Raw genomic sequence first — 21144 nt, forward strand, 5'->3', positions numbered from 1 at the left:
CGGGAGGCGCGGAGAAGTTTGTTTGTGTGGGCAGCTCAATCCCGGCTCGGCCCGGGCCCGTGCCGGGGCTGTTCCTCATCTCCGGCTTTCCCCTCACGCAGCCCGGGGGCGCCGAGAGCGCGGGGCGAGGCGGGGCCGTGCGCAGAGCCCGCCCCGAGCTCGCTGCCATTGGCCGCCGGTGCCGTCAGTCGCGGTTGCGGCGCGCTGATTGGTGGGAGCGGGGCGCGGCGCGGCCCCGGCGGCGGGCTGAGGGCGGCCGTGGCCGCGCAGCGCCGCCATTGGCCGAGCGGCTGTGCGGGCCCGGCAGCGGCGGCAGCGGCCGGAGCGCGGTGAGGCGGCGGCGGCGGAGCTCGGAGGCGGCCCCGGCGCAGGTGGGAGCCGCGCTGGGCTCTGCGGGGGCTCGGGGCCGGCTGCGGGCGGAGGGGGCGGCAGGGGGCTCCGGCGGCTCGCCGGTGCCGTGTCCGGCCCGTGCCGGCCCCGGGCCGAGGGCGCTGCGGGAGCGGCTGCCCGCGGTCTCCTTCCCGCCGGGGCCGGGCAGGAGCCGCTGCCGGAGCAGCGCTGGCTCGGCCCGGCTGCTGTGGGTAGGACAGAGGGGCTGCCCCGCGGCCGGGAGCGGGCGGGGAAATTCCCGTCGCCGGAGGTTCGTGTGCCCGGGGGAGAGCGAGGAGTCCTGTCAAAGTGACTTTATTGCCGAGCAGGGGCAGAGGCCGTGGGGCATTTGCCGTGCGCTCTCTGCCGTGGCTGTAGCCCGCAGCCTCCTTTTTATCCTCATTTTCCCGGCCGCATCTCCCTCTGCCTTTGCCCACCGGCTGAGTTCCTTGGAAGGTTCCGACTTCCCGATGCGCCTGGAGCCTGTCCTCGTTAATGTGCACCCTCCTTTTGTAGAACAGCCGATATTCATGGCTCTGTTAAGTCTTTGTTCTTCTCCTCGAAGTTCGGGAATGTAGCAGGACTTTCAGCAGCTGTCTGGGTCAACTTGTAACATTTATTGGAACTGATGGTTTCTCCCGTTACTTCCTTATCTACAAGTGCCCGGCCCTATCTCCAGGCAGATTCACTCCTTGACTCTGTTTTGTCCTTCCCGGGTCCTCTTTGGTTTTGGGATTATTCTCGGTGCCCTCATTCCCTGTCCTTTTGTAGCCGTTTGTGGATCAGGAGGCCTGGCTGCCACCTGCATGCCCTGGCTCAGCTGCTGGATGAGCTGCACTGCCAAGGTGTGGAGCATGGTAAAAAGATGAGAGTTGCTGCAGCACAGAAGAGGAGAAGCAACATTCGTTTAACCCATGGTCTGCCAGTGCAGCACAAAATCGTGTCCCATTCCCATCCTTTCCACATTTGGGTCAGAACATGAGCTGCTTTCTTATTTCCTTTCTCATCTTTTTCACCAGTTTTCCTTGGTCATCTCTTTGCCAAGAGCAGTTTGAGTAATTTAGTTTTCCATAAACTCCTCCTTTTTCTGCTAACAGATAATCTGATCCCATCCCCTGGTGAAATGTTGTGTTCCTCATTTGAGTGGCTTGGTCGGCAGGAAGGTCAGGAGCTGGAGTTGTCTGGTTGGTTCTTATTTGGAGGACAGCTTGTAATTTAATGATGCCATTGAAATGATAAATGGGTTCTGTGGCTCCTGATATGAGTTTCATAGGGTTCCCAGGGGCTGGTCTGTGGTGTTGTAGAATTTATTCTGGTAGCCGTTTTGTTTTTTCCATTTTTGGCACTCCCTCGGGAGCCAGGGCTGCATCAATTGACTGATTTTCTCTAATGTAAACATCAAATACTTGTATTCTAACTGATTTTTCTGAACTTGTGGTAGCAAAAACCCCATTGCTCTAATCCACCCTATAAAACATAGACAGTGACAGCATATGTTGGAGTGGGCAGAGGGATGATCCCCCCCTTATTTTAGTGAAGTTTTCCCAACATTCTCCATTTGCTGTTTCCCTTTGCAGCTTCAGCCATTTCTGTTGCAGAGTCAGAGATCCTCAGCATGGGCTCTGCCTTCAGCTGTACAAATTCCATCTGTGGGAGATGGCAGAGTTTGGGGTGAGGGGGCAGAGGGAATCAGCCAATTCCAGCCCCAGGCAAGAAACCCAAATACATTGTCCATGCTTTACCCCAGCACTGTTAATTTGCATTTCTTAAGCTCCTCTCCAGGCTGCTGGAAGGAAAATTCTCTTCCAGGTCAGCCATTGGATGAGTCATATGTGGCCACCCCAGAATATGCTGCTTTTATTTTTTCTTTTTAAAGCATATTTTTAAACACACTATTAACTGTTAATGACTTAAAGGATCACGTTTGTGATAAATGAATGCTCCAATTTATTAATTAATGAAAATTTATTAAATGATCAAAGTATAAATTTAGAGAAAAAAAAAAAAAAAGAAGAGCCACAATCCAGTCAAAAAGGGTCAGTGCAGAGCCTGGGTACCGGTGCTGGGCGAGACACAGATCTGATCGCTACAGCAGAGGGTCCCCTCTGTTTCACACCGATTGTCCTGCCGAGAGGTTTTTATATGATTTTTCCTGCCCGAGGCAGAGTCCCTTTTCTTCCTTTCAGGTCTGCACATATTCCTGTGGAGTTCTTTCTCTGCAAGGAGCTGAACAAAACCATGGCCGGGGAGTGATAAACATCCAGGGAACAAAACCATGTCCGGGGAGTGATAAACATTCAGGATGTGTTCCCAGAATCCAGGAATCCAGTAATCCAGTATTGAGATGTATCTCACAGATGGCTCCAGCTATCTCAGTCTTAGATGTTTATCAGGTATTCATCATCCTGGTGGATCACCTTGAGGAACACCCATCTCTGGACTGGCCACATTCATTCATTTGTAAATGAAGATCTCCTTCCTCTTGTCCAGGTGGTTTCAACACTGTGATGCAATCCCCGACACTGACTTGTGTGCTTAAAAATCTTTTTATAAGGGTATTTCTTACCAATACATACATAAAATATATATGGCAATTTTTATCTGCATGAATTATCCCATATACACAAAACAATCCCTCCCCTTCTACATAAACATAGTAATTCCTGCTTTCTAAACTTTCTACATAATTATGTGTGACTTTACTTCTACCCTATACTACTATCCCATTTCCTAGTTCTTTATAAGAAGGAGAGAAATCTCTTAGTTCCCTCAAGGCTTATTATCCCACTCTTGTCTTGGAATTCCCTGGTACAATTTGTAGACATCCCCTTCTCCCTGTATCTGCTCTTTGAATCTGGCCAAAGCATCTGCTGCCCTACCATGTAGATTTTCCTCCCCCAATTTCATTATTTTTGATACCTGATTTGTTTTTCCCATAGCACATTCTGGGTCTGTGGGCATGGCAGCCACCTGCATACCCTGCACTACTGAGTGTATCGACCTGATAAAGCATGGTATCAGGCAGGGTAGGAATATGATCCCAGCTATTGAACACAATATAAAAAAATATTACCTTTTTCCACCATGCTCCATCAAACAGATGATCCCACCAGGATGCTTGGAGTACGGAGTTCCATTTTGATACTGGGACATGTGCTACCCTTTTAATTTCTGTCACAGGCCTCTGATGGTTTCTCCATAGTCATCAATCTCTATAGAGCATTATGATTCATTAAACTTTCCACAGACCCCTACTCCCTCTGCTAGTAAATAGTCCAGGGCTATTCTGTTTTGATACACCAAGGCCCTCATTTGGGAGTGTTGTTTAGACAACAGCTCAAGGGCATTTGAGGTGTGGTTAGAGACCATGTCTACCACTGCCCAAAGTCTTATTAGTTGGTTTAACAGATAAATTGGGGTCCTATACCCCCAGCTTTCATCCTGGGCCCATGTTGCAGGACCATAATCCTCTATTATTCTTTCTGCTGGCCACTTCTCGCCCCAGGTCTGACCCCCACCAAAGATAGGGAATTTCTTTTTCAAATCCCTTCTTCTTCTGCTCAAAGTTTCGTATAAGGGGGCCCCTAGTGAGCTGTGTTCTGATTGAGGTAGGGTAAAGAAAACATGTCTGATCAATTGAATAGTGCATGATCCTCTCCACCACTGAGGTAGTTTGCTGTATGCTTTCTTCCCACAAATCCAATATAAACCATTCAGGGCTTTCCACCTGACTTTTGTGTTTTTGGGTTTACTCCAGAATCCTCTCAATTCATCTAAGGATTGGTAAGGGTTAGCTCCAGAGCCTTTGTTCCAGCAGTGTTCAATTTTTTTCTCTCCATTCACATTTAGTGCCTTTTTCCCAGCTCCAGTACCCTACTAGGTACCTACTAGGTACTGGAGTACTCCAGTAGGGATTTCTGGCTGCCAGATTCTGCTTTTGTTAAGGGAATTTACTGTTGGAGTGGACAGACATGAAGTGTATCCCACCATTTCAGTGTGCTCCTTTCCCTCCCTGCTAATGCAAAATGTCCCAATTATAGCATTATCCCATTTCAGGAGTTGATCTAGAGCTAAGCTCTCACCTTTTCAAGGCCACTTCTCTGCAGACTTGAGCCCTCTGCAGATCCAGCAATTGGACAGCCCCAATTCTGTTGCAGTTTCTTGCATCAGATCCACAAATAGGTTTTGATTGGAGGCAGGGAAACTCCAACTGGTATATTGTTTTTTGAGCTGATCATATTGCTCGCTTAGGGTTCTCAGCCTTTCTTGCTCCATCCTTCTTTTTCTCATCTCTGCCTCTTGTCTTTTTAGTTCCTGTGATACCTGTTTAATTTTGCTCTCCGGGTCCACTCGCTCTTTGTTCTTGAAAAGCAGAACATCCTGTCATATTGCAAACAAACACGGTCATCCTAATCCTCTAAAAGGTCCAAGATAACTGGCTCATTTTTGAGGGACATCTTGGTCTCATATTTTAAGTTCTTCCTGACCCAGTATGTCTGTCCACCCATAACACACATTCCCAAGTGGTTATTGTCATAACACAATGGGTTAGCCTGAAAGTATGCTACAAACACTGACTCCATCCTTCCCCCAGTCCATACTGTGCGGTTACATTTATCACAGATTGGGACAGATATCTGTTCAACATTTCTTTTATGTTCCTTGTGCTCTGACTGCCCGTCCTTGGGGGTCGCCCTTTGTGAGTAACACCTTATTCTTTCTTTTAGCTTGCGTATCCCCTGCTGGGTGCCGTTTATGGGACAGTGCCCGCTTATCTTACCCTTGCCGCGGTTCCTTGGGGCTGGGGCTGTCGGAGCCTCCGATTCCCCGTGTGCTCTCCGGACAGTCTGTATGCAGAGCCCGCACCTTCACCGGGGCCTCACACCTCTGTGCTGGGCCAGTTAGTGCAACGCGTGCTGGTCCTGAGGCACATTGCTGGACTCAGATTGATCAGGATCCCCACGATTATTATTCCTCTGCCTTTGCCTGTGCCCACTGGGTTGCCACCAGTGGTGAGGTAAACCATTTTCTCGGCAGCAAGAATAGTCTTCTGTGGTGTCATACCTGGACTGAGCTGCATACCTCCATTTAAAGATGCTCCACCTCGGTAGTTTAACTGTATCTGCACTGCAGGGTACTTTATTTAACCTCCGGCACTCAACAGTAATGATTTGAGCTTTTGATCTCAATTTTCCCCTTAGCCTATTTTGAAACAAATGAAAGCAGATCTCAGAGTCTGCTTTGATTATTCCTAGGCTTGTGGCAAGCTCTTGTTGCTGTCGAGGCAGGATGGGAATGAATAGACTTGACTCAGAAGGCTGCTGAGAGTAAAACTCCCATTTATTCAAAATACACACCTCTTTTGTACAGAGCTTAGCAAGGATCAAATCTATTTGTTCTGAAGTGAAAACAATCCAGAGCATTGGGGCAAAGTGCTTGACGCACAGTGATAGAACTTAACTATAAACAATGTGAAAAACAAGAGAAATAAAGCATTATTTACATTCTTTCCCAGCTCTTTCCCAGCTTTTTGTCTGGCTAGAAACTCTCAGTTTCTTTCTTTGACTGAATCTGAGACCCACAGCTCTAAGATATGGCTAGTTCCCCTTCTAGGCACTTATCACATAAACCCTTTGGCCAATATTCCCTTCTACAGTGTGTGACCCAAACCTTGTTACAATACTCACATTTGAAATATACAAATGGATAACATTCACAATGAGGTTCAGTGCATCTTATCAGATCCCTGTCAGTCATTTACTTGGCCACCACAAGGTTATCTTCAAATCCCCAGGAGGAGAAGTGACTTTGCACTCTGGCATCTCTTCCTGGTGCTCAACCTTCTTCACTCGGGATGCGTGTGTCCACCCCTTTTCTGCTGTTTGTATTGCTGTATCTGTGGTTAAGAGGACGAGAAAAGGGCTTTCCCAGTCAGCTGTCAGTGGGGCTTCTCTCCACGTTTTTATGAGCACTTTGTCCCCAGGATGTACTTTATGTGTGGAAAAACCTAAAAGGGCACCTTGTGTTATTCCCTGCTTCCGCAATTCCTGCAGATTCTTACTTATGGCTATGAGATGCGGCTGTGTCTGTGCATCTTCTATCCTCGGATGCCCCACTGGCATGCCATGTTCATATGGCATCCCATACAGCATTTTGAAAGGTGACACTCCAGTCTCAGAGTGAGGCATGGTCTGGATATTTAGCAAGGCTAAGGGGAGGCACTTTAACCAGGACATTTTTGTTTCCAAAATCAATTTTGCTAATTGAACCTTTAATGTTTGATTTATCCTTTCAACTTGTTCAGAGCTCTGAGGATGCCATGGGGTGTGGTATTCCCACTGGATCCCCAGAGCGTTGGCTTGTTGTCTAATAATTTTTGAGGGGAAGTGTGTCTCCTGGTCCGCATCTATGTATTTTACTAACCTATATCAGGGTATGATTTCTTCTAGTAGAAATTTTGATACTGTCTGAGCCATCACCTGAGAGCTCAGGAGGGCTTCTACCCTGTGGGTTAGTTTGTCCACTATTACCAATAAAAATTTATATCTCCCCACCTTAGGCAGATCAGTAAAATCTACCTGAATCCTTTTGAAAGGTCTGTATGCCACTGGGTGACTTCCCAGTGCCAGCTGCCGTGTTTTTGCCTGATTAATCTTTTGACAAATCATACCCCCCTGCACCTCTTGTTTTACCAGTTCATAAATCCCCTTGCACCCGAAGAATCCAGGGAATTGCTCTGCCAGGGCCTGGAATCCCCAGTGTGTTTGTTGATGTAATCTCCTCAGGATGTTTCTGCTGTAGTCTTTAGACAACAGCTCCCTCCCATCTGGCAATTTCCACTTACCTCCTTCTAGCTGGCCTCCTATCTTCTTGTACCCCTCGATTTCCTTCAGGAAGGGGTGGGGAGGATATTCCTGAACCTCCCCTTCTTCGATTCCTGGGGTACTTACCTTCATTAGAGGCATGCTTTTGGCCTCTTTGTCTGCTAAATTGTTCCCTTGGGTCCTGAACTGCATTCCTGTCTGGTGCCCTTTCACGTGGACTATGGCAATTGCCTCTGGCCCCCTTATAACCTTTAAGATGTGCCTGATTATTTCTTCATGCACTAGCCTCTTTCCCTGAGTATTGAGTAACCCTTGTTCTTCCCAAATCTTTCCAAATATGTGTACCACCCCAAATGCATAATTTGAATCTGTAAAAATTGTTCCTTTTTTCCCTTCTAATTTCCACAGGGCCCTCAATACTGCGTACAACTCACAAGCTTGTGCTGACCATCCGGGATTCAGGGGTCCTGATTCCACTACCTCCCTGGTTTTGCCATCAGGAAATATCCTGATTTCCTTTTCCCATCTATGACCCTTGCAGAACCACCCACAAGCCATTTTTCACCTTCTTCTAAATCTGGCCTTATTTTGATCTGCAGCTCCACCACTTCTGCGCAGTCATGGGAAGGCACTCCTGCGGCTTCCCCAGTCAGGAATCGCACGTGATTTTGCACCGAGGTAGTTCACAATTCCAAATCCTGGGAGTGGATTAATACAGCCTCATACTGTAGGAGCCTGGCGTCAGTTGGCCACTTGTCAGCCTTTTGCTGCAGAATGCCCCGACGGTCACCTGCGACCAGGGACCTCGGATAACGGGAAGCTGGACAGGACAGAACACACATCCAACCAATATGATTAATGCAACGTTCTCCATTTATTCGAGAGAAGATGGCAGTTTTTATACACTTCTATATAGTTTATAGTTTACAAAGCACTCTCATTGGCAAGCTAACATTGTTTACCTTTGTCTTAAAGTGGCCTAAACCTTACACTATAAACCTATACTACTTTACACCCAGACAGCCCAGTGCTTCGCATCACACCTTAATACAATTTCTAACTGCGCCACAAGCTCTTAATTTCTAACTGCGTCAGAGGCTGGAAGGCCTCACAAGCCCCAAATCTGTGGCCTAGACTGAGGGGAAGCTCAGTTCTCACTCCAGACATAAATCATGCCCTCTCTCTCAGAAATTCTGTAACAGTCACCTTCTTAGCCTCCTCCACCAATACTGTCACTGCTGCAATTGCTTGTAAGATCCCTGCTTACAGGATCTAAAAGCTTTGATACATACCCCACCAGCTTCTTGGCCCCTGCCCAATCCTGCGTTAAAACCCCATGGGCAGTGTGATTACTGATGTCCAGGAACAGCTGAAAAGGTTTCTTTACATCAGGGAGGCTCAACTCAGGAGCTGCCGCGAGGGTTTCTTTTAATTTCTTGAAACCCTCCTCATCCTGCTCTGTCTACTTTAGCTTGTCCGTGATAAGCTTTTCATGAAGAAACTTTTCCTTCTCACTATATCCCTCGATCCATTGCCTGCAGTATCCTGGAAGCCCCAGCAGCTGCCTGACCTCCTTTTTTGTTCATGGAGGGGGTAAAGTAATGATACCTGTTATCCTGTCCGGATCCAACTTCTTACCTTTTGTTAACCAATGCCCTAGGTACTTGACCTCAGGCTCTGTGAACTGTAATTTCAATTTGAGACCTTTCAACCCTTTTTCCCCAAAGAAGTTTAATAGTGCTATGGTCCCACACATCCTCCTCCCTGAGTCCAGCTGCCAATAGGTCATCTACGTATTGTAGTAATTTGGTCCCTTTAACGGGCACAAACTCACTTAAGAGTTTTTCAAGGGCTTGTCCAAATAGGTTTGGTGAGTACAGAGAATAGATTTACCACCCTCAAATCTTGCACCAGCCTGTAATTACCATCCGCCTTCTGTACTGCCAAGGTAGGAGTGTAATGTCTTGACATGCACAGTTCCAATGTGCCTTTCTTTCTTAGATCTTCTATTACAGCCTTCAGTCCATTCCTGCCTTTCATGGGAATGCAGTACTGTTTAATCCTGATTGGATCCTCCGGTCTCTGGATCTCAGTGTGAATTGGCTCCATGTTTAACCTCCCCGCCTCTTCCTGAGTGGAGTGTTTAACCTCCCCGCCTCTTCCCAAATCACACTTTGGGATTTATCTCATTTTTGTCCTCAGCGGTTATTTTGTATAAACTTACTGTGAGCTGGGAGTTCTGTGCTATCAGGCTTATCCCCAGAGCTACCATTAGATCCCCCCCCAGCAAATTATAATCTGCTTCTTCTACCAGTACTATGTTCCCCAGACAAAACTTATTTTCTATTTCCACATTTGTTAAAACCGGAACCTTAAAGGGTTCCCCTTTAGCCCCAATGACCACCATTGAATCCTTGCTTTTAGTACATCCAGGTGGCAGTCGCTGAACTGTAGTTCTTTCTGCGCCTGAATTGACCAAAACCACCAATTCTTGTTTTTGGGGTCTAATTTTTAATTTTATCAAGGGCTCTCCAGGTGTTCTGGACCCCAAATTATAAAGCCCCTGACACCTCTAATCCTCCTGGAAGATCTGTTCATCCTTCATTCTCTTCTTACAGTCTCTTTTAAAGTGCCCTTTCTGTTTACAGTAAAAGCACTCAGGGCTGCTTACCTGTTTGTTTATGCCTTTCTTCTGAGAGGGGTTAGGTTTTCCCTGGGGCTGTTGTGTTTGTGCCAGCTTTCCGGGATTTTGTATCTGCTCCTGTTTTTGCACTTCCCTTATTGCGCCACCAGTATCCTTGCCTGTGCTTTTTATTTTTCATCATTCCTTCTCATGTAAACCTTCTGTGTCTCCCTTAACAATTCTTGGAGGCTTTTCTCTTGACAAGTTTCTATTTTTTCTAGCTTTTTCCATATGTCCTCCCATGATTTAGCACCAAATTGTGTTTTAAACAGAATAGCCCCGACAGGTATCCAAATACATTTGGAGGCTCTTTCTCGGCCTCTCCAGCCATTTGGTGGGTATTTCATCCCTCCCCTGGCATTCCCCCAATGCTTTACTAATGTTCTGTCCCTTTGGTACCGTCCTCCAAATTCCCTGTATTACCATGTTCCTTAGCCCTATCATTTTAGACTGATCCTTCTCTGCCTGCGTGTTTTATGATGGTCTCTGTTCAGGCTTTCTCTCGTGCCACTCCCTCCCTGGGGATTCCTGTGTTCTCAATCATTTATTGCAGCCTGCCGTATCATGTCCCATTCCTCAGCGTTGAATAACGAGCTTAGAATGGCGCAGATGTCATCATATGAATAGATGATGTTCCCCAAAAATTCATCCAGCCTCTCTGCCACCCCTAGAGGATTATCCATTAATTTCTGCATTTCCTTGCTGAAAGCTCTTACATCTCCCATATTGATCGGCACATTTACGTACCCAATGACTCCGGGAGCGGTTGGTACTTCCCTTAGAGGGTAAAGACTGGGTCTGTCCCCTTCCTCCTCACTATCGTCATGGTTTTCTCTCCGTGTCTTGCACCGTGTTCTGCTAGCTGGAGGATAAGCAGTTTTCCCAGGGGGAGGTGTGTGCCCGGGATCGTCTGCCTGTTGTGGTGCAGGTGGGGCTGGGAGGGACCTGATGGGTCCGGCAGCACCGGAGCCGAGGGCTGTGTGTTACACGGCGGTGCCTGTGCCTGTGCAGGCTGAGGCGGGTGCCCCGCTGGTGCAGGCACAGGGGCGTGAGCCTGGGGAGGAGAATTCAGGTACAGGGGTGGAAGATTGTCCAAGGGCTCTGTCTTGGTTTGAAAAGGCAGGAGTCTGTGAAGGAAGGCAAAAGCCTCTTGTGAAATGGAAAAGGTAAACTCCCTCTCTCCGAATTACCACAATTTCAAAAAAAGCTCTTAGGTAAAGATATGGGAATGGGAATAACAGTTCCTTATTAGGAGAAAAACTAAATAAAAATAATAACAATAAAAATGTAATTAGTACAAACAAAACTAGTGATAGAGTAGGAAACCTAACACCCTGAGGAGTTAGGGTGTTGGCAGTAGTCCAGTTAAATGGTGGCTGTTTTTCCTGGAGTGGCAGATGAAATGCTGCTGGATTGGTGATCTCTAGAAGGGTGGAGTTTTCTTTGGAGGTCTGGTAGTAGTTGGGCTTGGTCTTCCTCTGGGAATCCAGCAGAGAAATGAGCTGCTTTTCTGGAAATCCAGCTAATAGCTGCTCAGTGTCCCAAAAAGTGCTGATTTTATGCAGGTAGGAATGCTTGGCTCCTCCCTCTGGGTGGAGCATCTCACCATGGGATGATGTAACTTTACTGGTCATGCAGTGAGTCATTCAATGGTCCATGAACAGAAGATATCTCCCCAGAGGGAGACTTTGTTCTTGGAAGAGATAAGAAAACTGCCCAACCTCCAACAGACGGCAGATAGAATACCTGCTTATCTTACAAGCCAGGACAATTATTTCGGAAAGTTATTCTCATAGTGTAATCTTGTCTCTGAAACTGCAGGGAAAAAAAATTTCCAACAATATCTTTAGTGCTAGAGAGTCAAGGCATTCCTTGGTTCTGGCAAAGATGTGCAACAGAAATCATTTCATTCACACATAGGCTGGCTGTGCAGAGAAAATTATCCCATGACATGTGAGTTTTAGTAGATTTTCCTAAATTTATATAGTCTGAACCAATCTAAATCCATTGGTTTAATGTTCATTGCTTCCAAGTTGTGTAGTTTTTAGTATTTGGTTTCCTACTGGACCCAGATTTCTTTGCCTCTGATGTTAATTAGGTTCGAACTCCTGGATTTCCTTCTCAGCCTTTTGCAGACCAGGTGCCTCTAACTCTGCCGGGGGCAGTGTCTGGGGTAGGTGCTGGTTGCTGTTTGCTGCTGGGGTTGATGTTTTGTGGGTATCTTTTGGGGTATTCCCAGTGGGTTGAGATGTTAAACTCATCTCCACTGAGTGGTGTAACAGCCCATAACAAAACCTTTAAAATTTCTCTCCCCAAGGCAAAGGCAAACCAAGCCTGAGTAGAAAAATATTTTTTTTTTTTTTTAATGAAACTTGCTACATTTTCCACCAACCCAGCTAATGCAGTGTGAGTGTAAGTGAGTGGAATTGTCCCGGTGTCTCCCCAGCAGCTGTGGCAGTGCAGTCCCAGCGAGCACTGAAGCTGCAGCAGTGGCAGCAAGGGCTGGCCCCGGTGGCTGGAGCTGCCCAGGGAGGGTGGCCAGGCCGAGGATTTCAGCAGAGGAGGTGTGGGCAGGCCCAGGGCCTTGCCCCGCTGTGGAGCCCTGGCTGCTGCTGCGCTGCCTTCAGTGCAGGCTCAGGGGGGCCTCCCATCCTCCTGCTGCAGGCGGGAAGTGCAAATCTCTGGGGCTGCAGAGACCTGGAGCCCAGGCTGAGGGGTCCCCCCGTGTTCAGCTGTGCTGGCGGCTGTTTCTGGCCTCGGGGCCCCTTGGCATGGGCCACGCCACTTGGCCACCAGTGGTGCTGCTTTGCACTCCTTAGGCAGAGCCCATGTTCTGCTTGGATGTTGGTGTTATAAATGAAAATTTGTCCATCCAAATAAAAATGAAAAATGAAAATTTTATTTAGAGTCAAATTCTCTCTGAGCCAGCCACAAGGAGAAGGACAGTGCTGAGCCTGGGGTCGGCACTGGGTGTGTGACAGGAAGGACGCCATTTGGCAGAGGTTCCCCTACCCTAGGCACACACACACCCTCCTGGACCCTGCAGTTCTTACAGGAAATTTTCTGCCCAAGGCTGGGATTTCAGCCATCTGCCTTTTCTTTCTATTCAAAGTCCCACATATTCATAAAGTTCTTTTCTCTGAGTCAAGGTTGAACAATCCAAGTCCAGGTGTGGGTGATCCTCGATCCTCTGATGGAGTTATGGAGCCGTGGCTTTCAGATGTATCAGCCCGGAGGAGTTCAGCAATCCCAATCTAGGGTTGTTACCAGGATGATCAGTGCCCAGGCATTCCAGTATCGCCCTTCTGAGCAGCCCATCTCCCCATCTTCCGGCGAGCCACATGTGTTAAATTGTAAAGGAGGCTTTGTCCAAGAAAGCCGGTATTGGTGTAACCAATATGTGGGGGGGGGCAGTTCTCAGTGCTGGTGTGTGTGCTTTGCAATAACAAAATATTATACGTGTCAAATCATATTTCCCTTAACCAAATACAACAATATTACATTGGTGCAAATTATAACAAACATACATATCATTGGGAGCAGCAAAGTGCCAAGTCAGGCTCTGTGCCAGCCCAGCTTGCTGGGGAAGAGATTGCACCAGAGACAGGATTCTGGCCACAGACTGCTTTAAATGTGCATCCCTTATCTCCACCCTGCACTAGGTGGAGAATTCCCAGGGTAAGGAATTCCCAAGATCAGTTCCATGGGAGATTGAATTGAATATCTGCCCTGGGTCTGGCTCTTCTTCTTGCCCAAGCCAATGGCAAAAGCCGTACCCATGGCATCCTGGTTTGTATCCCCAGCTTCCAATAAGTGATCCAGTGGTTGCTGAAGAAGTCAGAATTGATTTTGCCCCCTTTTAGCTGACATGGTCTTACCAGAAGCTATTGAAGCCTTCCTGCTCAGGGCATTTCAGTGCCAGGCTCTTACAAGCACACACAGCTCTGTGGGTTTGTCCTGCGCTTTGTCTAATTCCCCTTCCTTCCTGTGAAAAACACCATTCACTTTTGTTAAAATTTTAGAACTTTATTAGTAAGAAAATAGTCATAAAAATTAGGACAATAAGAGACAATAAATGTAAACAATTATGGAGTCCGGTTGCCTGGCACTCCACCAAATAGCACACCTTGCTTATAAAGGACTACCCCTTAAAAGCAATAGCCTATTGCATATTCATATATCTCATACATGATTCAAACATTCCTTTCAAACCAGGGTGTTTCTGCTTAATTTTAGATTCCCCCCCATGCTGTAAATCAGCCTTCTTGGTTCCTGGAAGTCTGAGCTTTTCTGTAAAGGAGGCAATGATTCTTTTCTGGGGTTCCAATTGTCTGTTGCTGTGATCTCTATCCAGCATCAATAATGCAAAGAATTTCTTTATTATCTTTTCCATTCCTTGAGCTAGTTACAAAAAGTATCTTATGTCACATAGTTTCTATTTTAATCACATGCTATAGGCTAAAAACTGTATGTAGCACACTACTTAAAAGAGATTAATACAGCACTACTTAAAAGAGATTACTAGAGCATAACTTTCCAACATACCACATATAGGATTCATTTTAATATTTGCAATGAGCCAATCATATAATATGCATTTTTCATTCTTCCCTCCCTTGGAATAGGGTGTTGCTTCTAGACAACACTTGTGCTGGTTGCTTCAAAGTACTTTGAAGAGGCTCCATATCTAATTTTCCCCATTTCCCTGAGGCTGCCCACACTTCTGGGTTCACTTCAGCATAGGCCTTGCCAGACATATGACACAAAGGTACAACAGAACTAGCCTCTGTGTCAGCTTTTATAATGTTAATTTGCATTCCCAGTTTAGTGATCAAATCCCTTCCCTGTAAACTATAGTCACAATTAGGAGCAAGTAAAAATTCTTGCATTTCAAACCCTTTCCCACATATGCTATAAGTGGTTGAATAAAGCCACTCCTCTTTCCTACTTCTCCCCTGAATACTCAAAGACATTTTTAGCAGTTGTCCCGCTTAGGTGTAAGATTCAGAGTGGTTGGAGAGGCCCCTGTGTCCATCAGGAGAGGCCTCCTCTGGATGCAGACCCAGCCTGAATGTTCTCCAGGGCTCCAGTGTGGTGGGACCCCAGTGGGATGGGAGCTCAGAGAGCCCTGACAATCCATGTCCATGCAGGGGTGGACTTGCTCCTGCTGAGGGTGCTGCTGTCTGTGCTTGCAGTGTCCTTGTGGGCTGCAGCTGGAGCCCTGACTCCTTCCCAGGGGCTGTTTGGGTGGGCTCTGCCCTGGCCAGGAGGGCAATGCCTCTGCCAGGTGCTTGTGGCCGACCCCGTCATGCCCTGGGTGCTGGGGCCCCCTTGGGCCCTGGGGTTGATCCCTCAGGGGCTGAGGGAACTCTGCCATGGCCTTTGCCTTCAGCTTGGCCTTTTGCTCATCCCTTCTTGCCTTCAGCTGCTGTGCCCTTGTGCCCAAGTGCTGCAGGGCTTCTTGTGCCACTCCTGCAGCCCCGGTCACTGCCTGTGGGTGCTCATCCTCTGAGAGCTGCTGAGCTTTCTGCAAAACCTTTCCTTTCTGCAGGGATCCAAACCAAATCCTGAACAGCAAATCCTGATCCTTCATGTGCACTCTGCATTTCCCAGCTGTTCCTTTGTTTTCCCCGTTGTGCTCAGGGTCCCTGCCCAGCCCGTGTGGCAGAGCCGGTGCCTGTCCTGCCGCAGTGTCCAAAGGCGGCCCCCCCGGCGGGCAGGGCCGGCAGCTCCCCGGGGCCGGGCAGCGGCCGGGGCGTCCCGCAGCCTCCTGGGGGCCGGGGGCCACTGCCGGCCCTGCCCGGGGCTGGTGGGGTCAGGCAGCGCCCGGCGCTGAGCCCCGGCTGCCCCACAGCCCCGGCCCGGCCCCGCAGCTCCCCACAGGCCCCAGCCCGTGCTCCCGGTGCCGCACCTCTGCGCCCGGTGCTGCCGCTGCCAGCGCAGAGAAACCCCTGGCATCCTGACCTCCTGCTTTTCCTGTCTGGGAAACCGGGGATGGAAAGGATCTGGATCAGCTGGCAAATTCTGAGGATAAGACCCTGCTGAAAATCATCCCAATCGTGACTAATTTTCTCTTTCTCCTCTTTTCCATCATACTTTTTCTTACCACATAGATTCCTCCTGCTGCTTCTTGCCTGAACCATATTCCTGCACACTCCCCTTCACCTGATCCCTTCCCAGCACACCAACACCATCCATCCCCTGTTGTCCAAATCCCTTCTCCACTTCCCTTATTGCCCCCCTGGGTGTCCATACCTTAATTAGCTCATGGGGAATGTGCAAACTATTTCAGCATTCTCCCAAAGGACCCTTCAGAGACATTTTGGGATCATCACCCCTTTGGCCAGGCCCCCTCCCTGGCTTTCCCTTTTCTCCCCTCCATGGGTGCCCTGCCATGTTCACTCCCCGAAGATCCCAGGGCACTCACTGATGAGATTTTCAGTGCTCTCTCCCTGCTGATTCTTCACAGACCCCCCTGATGTGTCACTTGTCTGTCTCCTGGTCACTCCCGGGTCCCCAATCAATCTCTGGTGCCACCGCCAGCCAAGGGAGCCAATCACCCAAAGTGGGTGAGGCACCTTCAGCTGAACTCCCTGCCCGCCGCCCCGGACGGTTGGAAGAAAATCGGGATGAACCTCAGGGTGTGTGGAAAAATTGACATCAGCAGAGGATTCTGTCCACAGAGCAGACAGAGGAGTCCTGTAGAAGTAATTTCATTCCAAAAAATGGGAAAGGCCATTGGACATTCCCGATGGGATATCTCCAATTGTTGGAGCACACAGCCTCCTTTTCAACCTAATTATCCTGGCCACATCTCCCTCTGCTTTCCCCATTGGCTGAAGCACTTGAGAGGTACAGACTTCCCAATCCACCTTCTATATACCCCCTTCATATGCACCCCACTTCTGTATGGCAAACGATATTCATGGCTCGGTTAAGGCTTTTTTATGTTTCTGGAAGTTCATTAATTGAGCAGGACCTTGGCTGAGGAGCAGTCTGTGTCATCAGTTAATAACATCTTCTGAGATAGATTGTGTCTGCTGTCACTGGTCCCTGGCCCTATCTCCGAGGAGCTTCAGAGCATCTGTTTGTAAAGACACTTTCCTGTGGTTCCTTCCATGGGGTCCCCCGTTTGTGGGACATCCCCCCTGGAGCAGGGTGTCCCCTCTGTGCTGCAGCCCCAGGGCTCGGGCAGAGCTCAGCCAATCAGAGCCCGCGGCGCTGATGACTCACCAGTTGCCAGGCAGACTCGCAGCTCCCCGCGTTCCCCACCTGGACCCACCTGCGCCCCCCCTCGGCCCCATGGCCCCGCGAGGGGAATTTGGGGAGGTGGGAGTGGGGCAGCGCCAAGGCCGGGCCCCCCCGCGCTGTCCTGGCGGGAGCGGCTGCAGTGGGGACCGAGTGCGGGCGGGAGCGGCCGAGAGCCCAGCGCTGCCCCAGCCCGACCTGCCCCAGCTCCATCCCTGCCCCTGTGCTGGGATGCTGTGGGGCTGGGGGGAAGAGGGAGCCGGCAGTGGGTGCTGGGCCTGGGGGCAGGAGGAGAAGGGGAGGAGAAGGGAAGGAGAAGCAGGCTTGAGGAACTAAATGGTCAAACGATGCAGGAGGCAGGGGAGGGTGGGATTGTGCAGGAGAAGGAGGAACAGCAGGAGGAAGAGGAGTGTGAGGAAGAGTAGAGACACAAGAGGTGGAGGAGAAGGAGCAGAAAGAGGAAGCAGCAGAAGGTTCCACGACTCCTTATAGTTGCAGCGTCCCTCCAGCCCCAGGAGCATTGCTCCCCCCACATGCAGCAGGTGACTGTGGAGATGGATCCACGATCTTCACGGGGTGAATCATGGTGTTTCTGAGCTTGATCTGTGTCTTGAAGTTTGTGGGATTTTTGGGCTGAAACTTGGTGTTTTGGATGTTCTTACAGACACAAGATTCCCAATGACTTCCTGAGATGAACTTGGGCAAGGAGGAACCTCCAGTCCAAGGTGCTCTCCTCTTGTTTTTCCCTCAAACCAGGATTTATCATTTCCAGGGCGTGGCTGGATGGAGGAGGAGGAAAAGCCCCGGAGATGCTGCAGGAGGAGGAGCTGCAAACCCAGCCCAGGGAGCTGTGGGGAGGAAAGATCCCCCCTGAGCCAGGAAGGCGGGCGGAGATCCAGCCAGAGCTCGGAGCTGGTGGAGAAGCCTCATGGCAGGGAGAAGCCCCACAAGTGCTTGGAATGTGGGAAGGGTTTCAGCTGGAGCTGCACCCTGATCCGGCACGAGATGATCCACACTGGGGAGAGGCCCTACGAGTGTGGGGAGTGTGGGAAGAGTCTCAGAGACAGCTCAGACCTGGTCCGGCACATGGTGATCCACACTGGGGAACGGCCCTATGAGTGCTTGGAATGTGGGAAGAGCTTTGGGTGGAGCTCACACCTGAGAAGACACCAGCGCATCCACACTGGGGAAAGGCCCTATGAGTGTCCCCAGTGTGGGAAGAGGTTTCAGACCAGCTCCCATCTCCTCCTACATGAGCGGATTCACACAGAGGAGAGGCCCTACCGCTGCCCCGACTGCGGGATGGGCTTCAAGCACAACTCCAGCCTCACCGTGCACCAGCGCATCCACACCGGGGAGAGGCCCTACGAGTGTGGGAAGTGTGGGAAGGGCTTCTCACAGAGCTCTCACTTGACCCAGCACCAACGGAGGCGCCACTAAGGGAAGCCCCGTGCGTGCCCTGAGTGAGGGATGAGAGTTAGGCAAGAGCTTGAATTGAGGGAAGAGAGTGAGGGAAGAGCTTGGAGTGAGGGAAGAGAGTGAGGGAAGAGCTTGGAGTGAGGGAAGAGAGTGAGGGAAGAGCTTGGTGCGCTGCTGCAGCTCCATCCCCCATGGGAGGATCCGGGCTGGATGATCCCCAGTGACCCCCGTTGGGCAGAGCCCTGGTGCCCCCATATGGGGAATAAAACAGAGAGTAAAGCAATGGAGCTGATAAAGGGGCCCGATATCCGAGGCCTGACTGAGCAGAAACTGTGGGAGACACAGACACACTTGAAGTCTCCCTGGGCAAGAAGTGACCAGGCAACATGGTGTGAGACTTTGTGTTAAGATAAATGTTCCCAGGTTACTGGATGTCACGAAGAATGTGTAACCAATGGGAAATCGTTACCAAAAACAGAGCCCTCTATAAGCACCATACAAGTAAATCCCTGTATAAACACCTGGTACACGCAATAAAATTGGCTTTGGTCTAAACTGGGATGTCCCCGTCTCTCCATGGTGGATAACCCTGTTGTGGGTGATCCCCGTTGGGTGGGGGAAGGTGCTGGAGGGATTTCTTTCCCTTCTCCTGGTGCTGCCGTGGTTTGGTTGGTAATAAATTCCCTCCCTGTGCCCAGGCCGGGTCTGTTGTCCCCGTGCCGGTGCTCGGGGCGGGATCTCTCCCGTTCCTTCTCTGCACTGCCGGGCCTCTCCTCAGCCAATGAGAGAACGCGGTGGAGAAGAGTCAGCCAATCAGCGAGAGCGGGGCTGATGACTCACCAGTTGCCGGGCAGACCCGCAGCAGGCAGTGTTCCCCACCTGGACCCGCCCTCCCTGCCCAGGGCCGGCCCCGCCGTGGGGTCCCCCCAAGTCCCTCCCCAGTGCCCCCAGGAACTGGGCTGGGTTTAACTGGGAAGCTTTACTGGGAACACTGGGAGCAGGGGGCAGGGGCAGAGTGACAGCAGGGCTGGGGGACACTCAATCCCCCCAAAATCAGCATCGTGATGGAGCGGGGGGGGTCCTGGCTCGGCCCGAGGCCACGGGGAGGGGCTGCGGCCGCCGGCGGCTCAGGAGCTCTGTGGGCAGAGAAAAGGGGGTGACACCTGACTGGGGGCCCCAGGGGAGCACACATTCCAGAGGCAGGAGGACACAACTCACTGGACCCCCCCAGACTCTCTTGCACAGGTAGAACCCGATCCCCAGTGTCAGGAAGACAGAACCCAACTCAGGAGTCTCCATTTCCTATCAGCATCTTGCTGCGGCAGCATCCAGCAGCATCTCTGGGTGGTCCGCAGGGGTCAGGATCTCCCAAAAACTCACAGACACCCAGGCCCCTCCAAGCACCCTCCAGGTCACTCCCAGCCCACTTAGGATCCCCTAAAACCTCCCTCTTGATCCCTTCCTGACCTCCCCAGGACCCACCAAAGCCCCTCCTGTCACTCATAGGATCCCACAGCCTCCTTACAGTCACCCCCACTGCCCCAGGACCCCCAAATCCTCTCCCAGTCTCTTCCCAGTGCCTACCAGGACTTCCAGAACCCCATCCCACCCTCCCCAGTATCCTTCAAACCCCTTCTTAGCCCTTCCAAACCCCCAACCTCGTCTCCCAGTTTAAACCAGGCTCTCTCCAACTCCCTCCCAGTTGCTCCCAGCACATCCCAGTGGCTCTCCCAGCAACCCCAGTTCCTCTGTTGTACCCCAGTGTCGGCTCACAGGTTGTTCCAGGCTGATGTTGTTGGCAGGTGGAGGTGAGCCTGGCCCGGGTTGGGGTTTCCAGCAGCACCAGGAGCTGGTGGGTCCAGTCCCCGTTGGGGACCACGTTGGTGGCCACCACAGAGAGCTCCTGCTGGCCCTGGAACCACCTCAGCTGGATGGGAGCAGGCGGCCGGGGCCGGGCCGGGAGCTCGAGGGCAGCAGAGAGATGGACACGTTGGGGGGCACTGGGAGAGAGTGGGTGTAATAAATAAAAAGGTCGTTGTTCATCAAAATGAGTGTTAAAGGAGACAAGAATTTGAACTGAGTAGGGAATGCAACTAGCATAGAAGGCTGTGTAACTAATTATATACAAGTTAACTTTTAGGCCAATGACAATCTGCAAGGAAGATGAGGAGCCTTCATTCCTATGACCACCAAGGGCAGAACAAAAGACCCCCAGGAACCAATTGCACCAGCGCAGAGTGCATCGAGAGAAAATACGTCAACCGGGACGTATAAAACCAAAAGGTCAAAGGGGGAAGGTGCGCCGTGGCAGAGCAGAGGCTCCCTGGCTGCCCAGCGCTGTTCTTTTGCTTAATACCGCTTGCTTACTAAATTCTTGTTAATTGATTTATCTATAATTAGCCTCCCCAGTTGAATTTGTCCGTAACAAATTTGGTGCCGTGACTCGGATAAGGGTGACCGGGTGGGAATTCCTAATCAGGGAGGTGCCCCGCTGCCTCTGCAGCGGCCCTGGTGCAGGCTTTTCCTTCCCAGACCCTTACCGACGAACCCAAATTCGGTATTGAGCACAAGGGATACGGTAACCCCGTAATCTTTGTGCAC

The 21144-nt window shown here is 50.3% G+C and overlaps 2 protein-coding genes across 2 annotated transcripts in view; one reads left to right on the top strand and one right to left on the bottom strand.

Moving 5' to 3' along the window:
* Positions 1 to 21144, bottom strand: part of LOC144248803 (uncharacterized) — a 1234558-nt gene that overhangs the window by 421670 nt on the left and 791744 nt on the right.
* Positions 312 to 19455, top strand: LOC146764062 (uncharacterized). The gene is made up of 3 exons (XM_085565650.1): positions 312 to 371; positions 17881 to 18631; positions 18691 to 19455. Exon 2 carries the CDS (start codon positions 17908 to 17910, stop codon positions 18562 to 18564), a length of 657 nt encoding a protein of 218 aa, XP_085421776.1. The 5' UTR covers positions 312 to 371; positions 17881 to 17907; the 3' UTR covers positions 18565 to 18631; positions 18691 to 19455.

Source organism: Lonchura striata, chromosome 36 (assembly GCF_050655825.1).
Source record: "Lonchura striata isolate lonStrDom1 chromosome 36, ASM5065582v1, whole genome shotgun sequence".
NCBI lineage: Eukaryota > Metazoa > Chordata > Aves > Passeriformes > Estrildidae > Lonchura > Lonchura striata.

Coding starts and splice junctions, on each gene's coding strand:
- LOC146764062 (XM_085565650.1), top strand. CDS start 17,908: ATGGAGGAGGAGGAAAAGCCCCGGAGATGCTGCAGGAGGAGGAGCTGC.